Source organism: Entelurus aequoreus, linkage group LG02 (assembly GCF_033978785.1).
Source record: "Entelurus aequoreus isolate RoL-2023_Sb linkage group LG02, RoL_Eaeq_v1.1, whole genome shotgun sequence".
Classification (NCBI taxonomy): domain Eukaryota; kingdom Metazoa; phylum Chordata; class Actinopteri; order Syngnathiformes; family Syngnathidae; genus Entelurus; species Entelurus aequoreus.
Window position 1 is genome coordinate 51,089,306 of NC_084732.1, and position 13,085 is coordinate 51,102,390.

The following is a 13,085-nucleotide window of genomic DNA, read 5'->3' on the forward strand; positions in this document are numbered from 1 at the left end:
TGAGGTGGCGACTTGTCCAGGGTGTACCCTGCCTTCCGCCCGATTGTAGCTGAGATAGGCTCCAGCGCCCCCCGCGACCCCAAAGGGAATAAGCGGTAGAAAATGGATGGATGGATGGATGTTTATGATGCTTTGACATTTTTGCACTTTAAAGAAAGAAAGAAAATTCTATGAAGAGAAAAGTTGTTTGCAAATGTGGTTACAATGCTAAAAAATGAAAAGTTAAAGCTAAAAAAAGAAATACACTTTATTGAGATAACATTATTTCTTTATAGGGGGAAAGATGTTACGAGCTAGGGAATATAACAACTACACTATCCATCATGCAACGGGAGTGACGAGCATGCGCGGTAGCCCCGAATAGTGTTGTTGCATGTCGTCACCCGTGAAAGTAAACGTCAAGAACTCAGCCAACACGCCTCGTCTGCATTATTTATAATTAGACAGACAACACATATACAGTGTGAAAAACAAAAGTTAAAAAAGGGAGATGTGTTGTATATATATGTATGTGCTGCGGTTGCTTTAAGAACGTTGTGCCAGCTGCCGTAAAGGAGGTGCGTTGCTAGCCTGGTTGCTATGTTTCCGGTGGGTCGTAAAAGTGTTCTTCATGAGTTTGTACCCTGCTCAAATCTCTCAGTAAAGTTATTCATTGGATTATACCTTTTGTTTTGAACTTTATTACACCTTGGAGCGCTTTTTCCCGTCCATTGTTTTCCTGCTTTCGCTATCTGCGCCTAATGACTGAGCTACGTGACTGATTTATTGTGATGTCACACGGAGCATTTCTGGTCTGGACGGGATTCGTTCTGAGGGATTCGAATAAAGAACCAACTCTTTTCTTTACTATAGTGGTCTCGATAACTGGTACCGGTTCTCAAAAAGGGATTCGAGTCCGAGGACTCTGTTATTTTCTTATCGAACAACCGGGAAAACCGGTTTCGAGTATCATCCCTAAGAACCACACATCATATGAACAGGTTTCATCGTTGTTTAGGCAGAGAGTTAATATCCTCTCTGAACCACTTGTATGTGGTACTATTGCGCTCAGTAGAGTTTTCTTTACTGTGAACTGCGAAGCCTACTCCATTCCCTGGTTTCAGTAGGAGGGTTGCCCTGCCAGAAAAAGGTGTAGTCCCTTTCTGTTAGTGAGCCAGATAAATGGAGTCGGGTTTCCTGAAGTGTGGAAATGTCTGTTTGCCTCTTCAGGAGTTTGTTGTTAATGACTGCAGTCTTTCAAGCATCATTGACGTCATGGTTCTGACATTCCGGCATCCCAGGCGTAATGCTGGAGTCGTTGCTTGATAGGTTTTGTTTGTTTTGCTTGGTGCGCAAATTAACAGCCCACTTGTCAGAATAAATCCATAAGCTTCATGCACCCAATGATGGGTTGTGGCAGGACAGCGCCTAACTGGCTGGGGACTGCCAAGCGGGTGGTCGTTGTCCAATAAAATGAAGCATCTCTCCCACCGTCGGAGGCAGCCCCTGGCGCCCAACTTTAGGCAGTCTAGGCAGTATCTATGGAAATCCTGTGTTGCCCAGGCAACAGGGCTCCCCCCTCGGCCTCCCTGGCATGATCCAAAGGAATGGAGAACCAATACATTTGGTGTCAATTCAACCGCAGTAGTTGCCAGAACAATGCTCGTCGCATTGTCGGGGGCAGGTATTCTTTTTAACCCATAGATGGGGTAGTGGTTAGTGGGTGCCAGGGCGTGTCCACATGCTGCTCCGAGATCCCCTGCAGTTTAGCCTGGGACCGCAAGATTCCAGTTTCCTTGTGTGGCCTTGCAGGAATATTGGTGGTGGAGAGGCTTTGTACCGGCAGGATGAGATTTACGCAATCTGCTTGTCTTTTAACCCCCGCAACGAGGGTTAGCCACTGGCAGTAGCTGCAAGCAGAGCGTACAAGCAGGAGTCACATGTAGGATAGTGCATGCGGCTTCTGCTTTAACTACAAGCACCTCAACTTGCAGTACTACCGCATGGGCACATCACACTTGGTCCCTTGTCTTTTTCTTACATAATGCAACCCCTACTAGTCTGTTTTTGGTGCTATTTTTTATACATGCAGCCCAAATTGTCAAGTCATCTTTATTTTTGCTGCCACAATTTACAAGGGAAGTTATCTCAAGACGTTGAGCAGGTATACAACCATACTCCTCCATAAAATAAAATAAAAACCTTCATGTGCAAGCATTTGAGCTAAGAAAAAAACTCACTCCAGAGAAGAAACTTCAAACCGAGCCCTTGACTATGGGGCAGCTGTCCAGTTAAATCACATACTGTCACGACTTGGTTCTTGGGTTTTGTTTCTCCAGAAGGCAAAGGAAAATTGGCACGGACAAGACGTGAATTAAGAAACATGATTTAATATTAACTCAAAAAAAGAATAAACAAAAGGCGCACACAATGGCGGAAATACAAAGACTTGGCTATGAAAATAAAACTTGCACAAAGGCAGAAACTATGAACAATAAAACACAAACTGTGGCATTAATAAACAAAAACTTACTTGGCAAAGAACTGTGAACATGACATGAAGTAGAGGGATGAAAAAGTGTGAGGTCGCCAGCACGAACAACAGAAAAACAATGGACTTAAATAACACAGACATGATTAACAACAGGTGCGTGACTCAAAACGTGAAACAGGTGCGTGACATGACAGGTGAAAACTAATGGGTGACCATGGAAACCAACCAAAACAAGGAAGTGAAACCAGGAACTAAAAAAAGAGTCCAAAAAACAAGCGGCACATGGCCAAACAAAAACATGATCAACAGACATGACACATACTCAACAATAAGTTTCATCATGACTAAGATAAGAGAAGCTTATACAATTTTGTAACCATGGAGTAAACACTGTTTTTGATTCATAATGTATAAAAACAAAATAATTGAGTAATAATTGCCCACGGTAAAGACTTAATGCAAATTCTTCTTTTCTTTGCTCACAGACAGTTGCCATGCTGCCGGAGGCTCAGCGCGTATGTCTCTCCTCATTCTACTGGCTATTTTTACCTGCTCAGCCTCAGTTATGTATCTGGTCTATAGGAACTTCCCAGAGCTTCCCGAGTAAGTAGTTTCATGTTGTCATGGTAACCCATGCAGTTATACACTACAGTGGATTTGTAATGAGATGTTGTGGCCCTGTGACCTATAGCATGTCCTACATACAGTACATTGTTTTGTGCACTTTCTTTTCAAGCAGGTGACACAAATAAGGTTGGTCAGAATGTAGCCCATCCAAACAAGAAGACTGGAGTGAACTTTAAAACAATATTGTCACTAGTGAATGAAAGGGCCTGATTTTTATTAATCATATAAATATATAATTACCAGGGCTTTCAAACGATTGAAATAAATGAATACAATACATTATTAACTAAAAATTAATCGTGATTCTTAGCAGATACATATAATTTTTCATCATAAATATGTGCACCAATTTTCAAGTTTTAAAAATTACCGAACGATTTGTTTGCTGTAAGGACATATTTATTAAACATTATGTTTTTTGAAACAGCTCAACTCAAACTGGACTTAAACACACATTTAATGACAATATAAAGAATGACCTACAGTGTGTTGGTGTATCCCCGACATAATTTTAATTCCTGCGGTAGGAGCACTTGCTTTCAGAGAAGAGGAGCTACTCTTCTGTTTTCAGATACCAGTTTAGCGCATTAATAACTCAAAATGTGGACCGTTACGATCATGATCTGATTGTCAGAGATGTTTGGTAATGTAATCTAATATTTTTCCCTGAAAAAATGCTTTTGATATTCTGTACATTACATGTTTTACAAGTTTATAGTATTCATATCGCTGCATGACAAAGTCCTAACCTTCTCCAGGGTTTCCTTTAGATTGCCAAGATACCTGTGGTGGTGGGGGTGTGGTTAGGGACGTGGTCATCATGACGTCATTGTATAATCTGCATAATTTGCTGTAATGATATGATTTTCTTTAAAAAGGCAAGAAAAATGTATACAGTACATATATTTAAAACAAATACATGTATATGTTATTAATTAGTATTAACATTAACATATATCATATTATTTTGCTATATGTTTAATTGTTGCTGTTTTTTGTACATTGTACTTTGTTGAGAATTTTTCAAGTGTCGAGACTTATAGTGACTTTTTCTTTATTAAAAACGTATTGCAACAATAGACTGTATTCGTGTTTAGAGACTCTACTTCTGGCCCTCGATGTCCCTGACGAAAAACTAGCTGCAGCGAGCATAACGTCACACTCGCTTCGCACTGCTGCTCCAGTTGAACCTTCTCTCCTTAAAAGCCGCCACTGTCCTCTTAATATTTGTACGTTTTGTAGATCGCTGTTCGCTGGATATCTGCGATACACCAAAGTTACGTCAGACATGCTGACTACGCTCCAGACAATCGTGTGCGTCTTGTTTGTCACAACTTCCAGTTTCAGCAGTGCTGTTTTCGGTAATCAGTCTTTTTTTCGGCGGCCGAATTTCGGTACATCCTTAGTCAATGCTGTTATCATCCATCCATCCATCCATCCATTCATCCATGTTCTGCCCCTTGTCCCCTCTCGGGGTCGTAGAGGTGCTGCAGTCTATCTCAGCTGCACTCGAGCGGAAGACGGGGTACACCCTGAACAAGTGGCCACCTCATTGCAGGGCCAACACAGACAACATTCACACACTAGGGCCAATTTAGTGTTGCCAATCAACCTATCTATCCCCTGGTGCATGTCTTTGGAGGTGGGAGGAAGCCGTAGTACCCAGAGGGAACCCACGCAGTCACGTGGGGAACATGCAAACTCCACACAGAAAGACCCCGAGCCCAGGGATCGAACCCAGGACCTTTGTATTGTGAGGCACACATATTAACCCCTGTTACACCGTGTTGCCCCAGCTGTTATCATAAGATTCTCAGTAAAAGTTCAAAATAGCGAGCATAGGATTTTTGGCTACAATGCATTTTATTAATTGAAATAGTTTTCACATACAAAACCCTAATTTTTTATGGTCTGGCGATCATGATTTTGCCGTGGCGGTGCGCCACGTTCAGTTACATTAGGAGAAACCCTGTTTTCTGTTTATTAATAAAGCGTAATATGATGTACACTTATTTAGGTAGAAATATCACTGATTATATTACAAAACATATTTGACAAATCATGATCGTATTGGAAGCCATTTTTAATTTTTGTTGGTGCAGTTGGACCGCATGTGACGCTTTTATTTTGAAGCCGGAAATGTAAGATTGGTTTAAGAAGAGGTGTCTCGAAATGTTTTGACGACCGACAGATAAAGTTTGTCTTTCCTTTCTGCTGAGCTTGTATCCCATCTCACTAAACCAGTTACAGTAACGATCTACATATTATGTTATCAATGCACTAAACTGTAATCTAAACACGGAAGCAAAGCTCCACCTCTCTGAATGCAAGCGCTCCAGCAGGAATTTGCTCCAGCAGGAATTTGCTCCCCTGATGACAGCTCACTGCAATCGTGAATGAAAATGGTCTTGTCTTGTCGGGAGAATGATTTGCCATGGCTTTGGACCTGGACTTTCCATAATGTGCCATGTTCTTTGTTCATTTGTGCTTGCTATTTTTTCCTGCTTGTTGCTCAACAGTAACTGAACGCAGATGCATTTTCCCACGCTACGGAATGGACTGACGGTCAGACAGGACGCGTGCACGTTAATCACGCATCAAAAAAATTAGTGCCGTTAATGTAAATTATAGTTAAGGCCTTATTGCGTTAACTTTGATAGCCCTAATAATATTGTGGAGTCGTAATTGTCTCGAGGGATGGGCAACGAAAACCGATTCTATAATAGCACAGGTGCCAACATAAACGGTAGTAACCACGCCGGAAAAAAAAAGAAGCTATCATTGCTTCATTTTAATTAATGCAGACTCAGCCACCTTTAAACAAGTGCTTGGCGGTGATATTGTGCAAGTAACATTCTTTTAAGTAGTGTAGAGTCCCGACAGAAGTCTGGCGCTCTTTTTTTTTTTTTCCAAATATTTTTATTGAATTTTGCAGACAATACAGCATGATGGATCATGGCAACAGCAAGTTGGAGTATCTGCACATTTTTCAATATGTAACATAATAAACCCCATCCCTTACAATACCCACCCACTTAATTCCCAAGGTAATTGTCGCCTAGTGCCCACAACAAGTATAGACACACATGAATATATGCAAACTTAGCTTCAATCTAACAAACTATATTGAGGTAAATAAAGAGTAAATAAGGTAAAATAAATAAATAAATAATACATAAGATATACAATAAAATATAACGTGAAAGTAAATAAACACAAGGAATGAGGGTGGGGGGTGGGTGGGGGGTCTTCAGCGGTCAGTTCTGTCTAAGTTGTGTTACTCGAATCGCTTGGGGTGATGTCAAGCTTGTCCCTAATAAGGTCCAGGAGGGGGCCCCAAGTTTTATGGAAAGATGCCACAGATCCTTTCTGCGAGAACCGAAGCTTCTCTAATTGCAGACACCGCAAGACATCTTGTATCCAACTGTTATGGCTTGGCGGAGACGCAAGCTTCCATTTAAAAAGAATTGTACGCCTAGCCAGCAGAGTCGTTAATGCAATGACATGACGAGCGGTTGCAGGTAAACCGTCCACCTGCGGAACGCCAAAAAGGGCAGTCAGCGGGCTGGGTGTTATTGTTCTATCAAGGGCCTGCCCGACAGTGTCAAAAATAGCCGACCAAAAACTTGAGAGAGTTTTGGGCACGTCCAGAACATATGCAAATGGTCAGCTGGGGATTGTCTACAGCGGTTACAAGCGTCGCTATGATTGGGGTATATTTTAGCCAGTCTAGCATTAGTGAAATGTGCTTTATGTAGTATCTTACATTGTATTAGGCCATGCCTAGCGCAAATAGATGATGAATGCACCAGCCTCAAAGCTTCTCTCCACCGCCCGTCAGGTATAGGTGCCCCAAGGTCATGCTCCCAGGATTTTCTGGCAGGTGAAGTGTTAAGTGGATTCAGAAAGCCGGTTTCATTATATATTACAGATATCAAACGTCGTTTGTCAGAGTCAAAGGAGAGAAACCGATCAATTTCTGCTTCTGGGGGGCGGTTGGGAAAATGAGGAAATTGTTTTTTAATAAAATGCCTTATTTGAAGGTATCGAAAGAAATGTGTATTAGGTATATTGTATCTTGTTGACAGAGAAGCGAACGAAGAGAACACACCATCGTGGTACAGGTCGTTGAGGATTTTAAGGCCGTTAGTCGACCAGGTGTGAAACGCAGAATCAGAGCAGGCAGGGATAAAGGCGGGATTGTTCAAAATCGGAGCACCGCTAGAAGCTTTGTGCAGGCCATGATGTTTCCTAAATTGAGTCCAAATTTTAATAGTATTTTTAACAACTGGGTTTAGGGAGGTCCCCAATGAACATAGGGGTAGCTGTGAGCAAATCACCGCGTGCAGGGAACCATTAGACGATGCTACCTCTATGTGAGCCCAAGGTGGACAGGCGGCTGGGGAGTCGCAGCAGACCCAGTACAGAAGTTTATTAATATTGCAGGCCCAAAAATAATTTCTAATGTTTGGAAGTGCTAGACCACCGTCTTAGGGAGCTGTAGAATGGCTTTCCTAAGGCGGGCTGGCCTGTTTTGCCAAATGAAAGCAAGAAGTTGTTGATCAAGGCCAACAAAAAATGATTTGTTGAGACATTTGGGGATGTGTTGAAAGAGATATAAAAATTTCGGAAGTAAAATCATTTTTATGAGGTTAATGCGGCCAACCAGGGATAGGGGGAGGGCAGCCCACCTGGACAAGTCCGATTTACATTTGTCTAACAGTGCTTGAAAGTTTTTACGAAACAGCTCTGTGGGAGAATTCGAGACAAACACGCCCAGATATTTAAAACCGTCCTCCGAGATCCTAAAGGGGAATCAATCAATCAATCAATGTTTATTTATATAGCCCTAAATCACAAGTGTCTCAAAGGGCTGTACAAGCCACAACGACATCCTCGGTACAGAGCCCACATACGGGCAAGGAAAAACTTACCCCAGTGGGACGTCGGTGAATGACTATGAGAAACCTTGGAGAGGACCGCATATGTGGGTAACCCCCCCCCCCCCTCTAGGGGAGACCGAAAGCAACGGATGTCGAGTGGGTCTGACATAACATTGTGAAAGTCCAGTCCACAGTGGATCCAACACATCAGCGGGAGTCCAGTCCACAGCGGGGCCAACAGGAAACCATCCCGAGCGGAGACGGGTCAGCAGCGCAGAGATGTCCCCAACCGATGCACAGGCTAGTGGTCCACCCGGGGTCCCGGCTCTGGACAGCCAGCACTTCATCCATGGCCACCGGACCTATGCAACTCCCCCTCGCAAGGGACAGGGGAGAAGAGGAGAGAAGAAAAGAAACGGCAGATCAACTGGTCTAAAAAGGGGGGGTCTATTTAAAGGCTAGATTATACAAAGGAGTTTTAAGATGGGACTTAAATGCTTCTACTGAGGTAGCATCTCTAACTGTTACCGGGAGGGCATTCCAGAGTACTGGAGCCCGAATAGAAAACGCTCTATAGCCCGCAGACTTTTTTTTGGCTCTGGGAATCACTAATAAGTCGGAGTTCTTTGAACGCAGATTTCTTGTCGGGACATATGGTACAATACAATCGGCGAGATAGGCTGGAGCTAAACCGTGTAGTATTTTATACGTAAGTAGTAAAACCTTAAAGTCGCATCTTAAGTGCACAGGAAGCCAGTGCAAGTGAGCCAGTATAAGTGTAATATGATCAAACTTTCTTGTTTTTGTCAAAAGCCTTGCAGCCACATTTTGTACCAACTGTAATCTTTTAATGCTAGACATAGGGAGGCCCGAAAATAATACGTTACAGTAATCGAGACGAGACGTAACGAACGCATGAATAATGATCTCAGCGTCGCTAGTGGACAAGATGGAACGAATTTTAGCGATATTACGGAGATGAAAGAAGGCCGTTTTAGTAACACTCTTAATGTGTGACTCAAACGAGAGAGTTGGGTCGAAGATAATACCCAGATTCTTTACCGAGTCTCCTTGTTTAATTGTTTGGTTGTCAAATGTTAAGGTGGTATTATTAAATAGATGTTGGTGTCTAGCAGGACCGATAATCAGCATTTCCGTTTTCTTAGCGTTGAGTTGCAAAAAGTTAGCGGACATCCATTGTTTAATTTCATTAAGACACGCCTCCAGCTGACTACAGTCCGGCGTGTTGGTCAGCTTTAGGGGCATGTAGAGTTGAGTGTCATCAGCATAACAGTGAAAGCTAACACCGTACTTGCGTATGATGTAACCCAGCGGCAGCATGTAAATACTAAAGAGTGCAGGGCCAAGAACCGAACCCTGGGGAACTCCGCACGTTACCTTGACATAGTCCGAGGTCACATTGTTATGGGAGACGCACTGCATCCTGTCAGTAAGATAAGAGTTAAACCAAGACAAGGCTAAGTCTGACATACCAATACGTGTTTTGATACGCTCTAATAAAATATTATGATCGACGGTATCGAAAGCGGCGCTAGGATCAAGAAGCAGCAACATAGATGACGCATCAGAATCCATCGTTAGCAATAGATCATTAGTCATTTTTGCGAGGGCTGTCTCCGTAGAGTGATTTGCCCTGAAACCGGATTGAAAAGGTTCACAGAGATTGTTAGTCACTAAGTGTTCATTTAGCTGCTGTGCAACAATTTTTTCGAGAATTTTGGAAATAAACGGAAGGTGGGAGACCGGTCGGTAGTTTACCATGAGGTCAGGATCGAGGTTAGGTCTTTTGAGCAGAGGATGAATAACCGCTTTTTTGAATGCTAGGGGAACAGTGCCGGAGGAAAGTGATAAGTTTATAATATTTAACACTGATGGACCTAATAATACAAACAGTTCCTTGATAAGTTTCCCAGGAAGTGGGTCAAGTAAACATGTTGTTTGTTTTATCCCACTTACACGCTGTAATAATTCCTCTAATGTTATTTCATCAAAAATAGAGAGACTATTTTGGAGGGCAGTGTCCGTCGAATATACAGTCGTATTTGTGTTAATAGAACCCAGTTGTAGCTGGGATGCGTTGTCTTTAATCTCCTTTCTAATGAGTTCAATTTTCTTATTAAAGAAATTCATAAAGTCATCTGCCGAGTGGGTGGAGCTACTGGGAGGAGTCCCTTGTTGGGTTAGCGATGCTACTGTACTAAACAGAAATTTAGGATCGTTTTTTTGTTGAGGCGGATGAGATTTGAGTAGTATTTAGCTTTAGCTAAGGTAAGCATGCGTTTATAAGTTATTAAACTATCACTCCATGCTTGATGGAAAACCTCAAGTTTAGTCGCGCGCCATTTGCGTTCCAGTTTTCTACATGATAATTTATGAGCTCTAATTTCTTATGTAAACCATGGGGTGCGCCTTTTAGGGGCCCTTTTTTGCTTTAGCGGTGCTATACTATCAATAATTTCGCGCAAGGCATCGTCAAAGTTGTTAGTGAGGTTATCAATAGAGCCGACATAATTTGGGAATGGTGCCATTACCGAAGGCAGTAGGAATTGTGAGCGCGGGAGTGACCTTGCCAAATTATTCACAAAAAATAGTTCGCTCTTCTGAATATTCAGTTTGTACCCTGACAAACGACCGAACTGATCTAGAATCGATAGTATATGGGGAAGCGAGGACGATGGGTCCGAAACGAACTACAGAAGATCATCTGCATATAGGGAGAGCTTATGAACCCGACCGAAACGAGTGATACCCTTAAATTCCTCCAAATTCTTAAGCCAAATAGCAAGCGGTTCAATGGCTATATTAAACAGCAAGGGTGAAAGCGGACATCCCTGCCGGGTCCCACGCTGGAGAGGGAAGTAAGCTGAACGGATGCCGTTAGTATGTACGGAGGCAAGCGGAGTCTCGTACAGGACTCTAACCCAAGAAATAAATTTAGGATCAAAACCAAATTTCTCCCTAATAAAAAATAAATAGCCCCACTCCACCCTATCGAACGCCTTCTCCGCATCCAGCGCCACCACAACCTGCGGAGTATCAGATGGCGGAGTGAGAACTATGTTCAACAATCTTCTGGTATTGAAAATTGGATGTCTCCCCAGCATGAAGCCTGTCTGATCAGCCGAAATTATTGAGGGCATCACGGTTTGAAGACGTGTAGAGAGAACTTTCGCCAGAATCTTGCAGTCTACGTTCAAAAGTGAGATCGGTCTGTAGTTACCACAAGAGGTAGCATCCCAGTCTTTCTTAAGAAGTAATGAAATGGAAGCCTCTGACAGAGTCCCTGGTAAGCGGCCGGTGTTGAAGGAATCATTGAACATTCTTGCTAAAATGGGGGATAACAGTAATGAGTAAGCCTTGTAAAATTCAACTGTGAAGCCATCAGGGCCGGGCGACTTTCCATTTTGCATAGATCGAATTGCCTCCTGTATCTCTGACGAGGAAATGGGTCTACCCAGCTCCCTGGCAATGTTTACATCAATGCAAGGATATGTTAATGAATCGAGGGGGTTGGGGCAAATCGCAGAGATAGGAGAACCTTCAGAAGTGTATAATTTAGTGTAAAATTCAGAAAAACACTTATTAATATCAACTGGATCAGAAGTATAACTACCATCGGGTAGTCTAATTTTGGGAATCGACCGCGATGCGCAAGCAGCCCTGGCCCGTTGAGCTAAAAGTCGGCCGGCCTTGTCTCCATGTTCATAGAAGCATTGTTTGGATTGTCGCAGTTGTCTTACTACTATGTGCGTCATAAGCAGGTCATGTTCCGAATGTAGCAGAATACGTTTTTTATACAGGGATGGAGATGGACAAACAGCGTATACATTGTCGAGGTCGAGGAGTTCTTTAGCAATTTCCGTCAGCCTAGCCCTCTCAGTCCTCCTCATCCTGGAAATATAAGCGATCACCTGTCCCCGGACAGTAGCCTTAAGTGCTTCCCACAAGATGCTATTTTCAATGTCAGGGGTGTCATTAAACTCAATATAGGTACGAATTTCTGTTTCAACAAAATCTTTGAACTTAATGTCCGAGAGCAAGTGAGAGCTGAACCTCCACATTGTGCAGCCGGTCACACCTTGCGGAAATTTAATGTCGACTGAGATTGGCGCGTGGTCAGAGACGGCTATCGGGTGGTAGTCGCATGCGTTAATACAATGCAAGAGATTATCTATTAAAAATGAATCAATACGGGAAAACGAATGGTGAACGTGCGAGAACAATGAAAATGCCTTCCCATGCGGGTTCCTGAATCTCCAGGGATCTGAAAGTCCTACTTGGTTCGCATAAGATGACACAGCCTCTGCTGCTTTGGATAGTGTATTTCGAGTATGGGAGGATCGATCAAGAATCGCGTCCTGGACTAAGTTAAAATCCCCGCCTACGATTATGCGGTGGCTATCGACGTTGGGGATCCTAGCAAAAAGTCTTGTGGAAAAAGTGTCATCATCCCAGTTAGGTGCATACACAGAGACTAAAATTACGGGTGTGTTCTGTAACGTGCCCGAAACCACAACATAGCGACCTTCATTATCTTCTATAACGTCTGCTGGCTCAAACATAACACGCTTATGGATAATTATGGCCGAACCTCTAGCCCTAGCATCTGGCGCTCTTTTTAACTTAATTGCTGACCTGAACACGTCGAAAATAGCAGCCCTCATAATACCGATAGAGATTAGACTTCCTGATTATGCACCAATGACGGTTACGACAAGTGAGGTTGCATTGACGAACCCCCGGAATTATGAGTATCGACATACAAGTCGTTTTTTGCACGTTATGTTCTATATTGCTGCAATAATTATGACAACTTGTTGTGGTATTTTTCAAATTGTTTTAATTGTATTACTTAGTTATCATTTAACTTGTATAATTGAAGTATTTCAATCACCAGTCTGTTTAACTTCAATGTCACAAAGTTCCATAAAAATGAATAGGCTTTATTTTTTATTTTTTTCAAAAATGTGCATATTGTTCATTTTTTTAAGATTAAGATTAAAGATTAAAGTACCAATGATTGTCACACACACACACACTAGATGTGGTGAAATGTGTCCTCTGCATTTGTCCCATCCCCT

General features: G+C 42.6%; 2 protein-coding genes across 4 annotated transcripts in view; one reads left to right on the top strand and one right to left on the bottom strand.

Moving 5' to 3' along the window:
• LOC133635554 (uncharacterized) overlaps positions 1-13,085 on the bottom strand; it is a 318,673-nt gene that overhangs the window by 234,273 nt on the left and 71,315 nt on the right. The gene's annotated exons all lie outside the window — the stretch shown is intronic.
• LOC133635465 (transmembrane protein 41B-like) overlaps positions 1-13,085 on the top strand; it is a 44,980-nt gene that overhangs the window by 21,549 nt on the left and 10,346 nt on the right. For all 3 annotated transcript variants that reach the window (XM_062028685.1, XM_062028689.1, XM_062028690.1), the window contains one exon: positions 2,959-3,076. In XM_062028685.1, the coding sequence (XP_061884669.1) occupies positions 2,959-3,076 (118 nt within the window). The remainder of the gene's footprint in view (positions 1-2,958; positions 3,077-13,085) is intronic.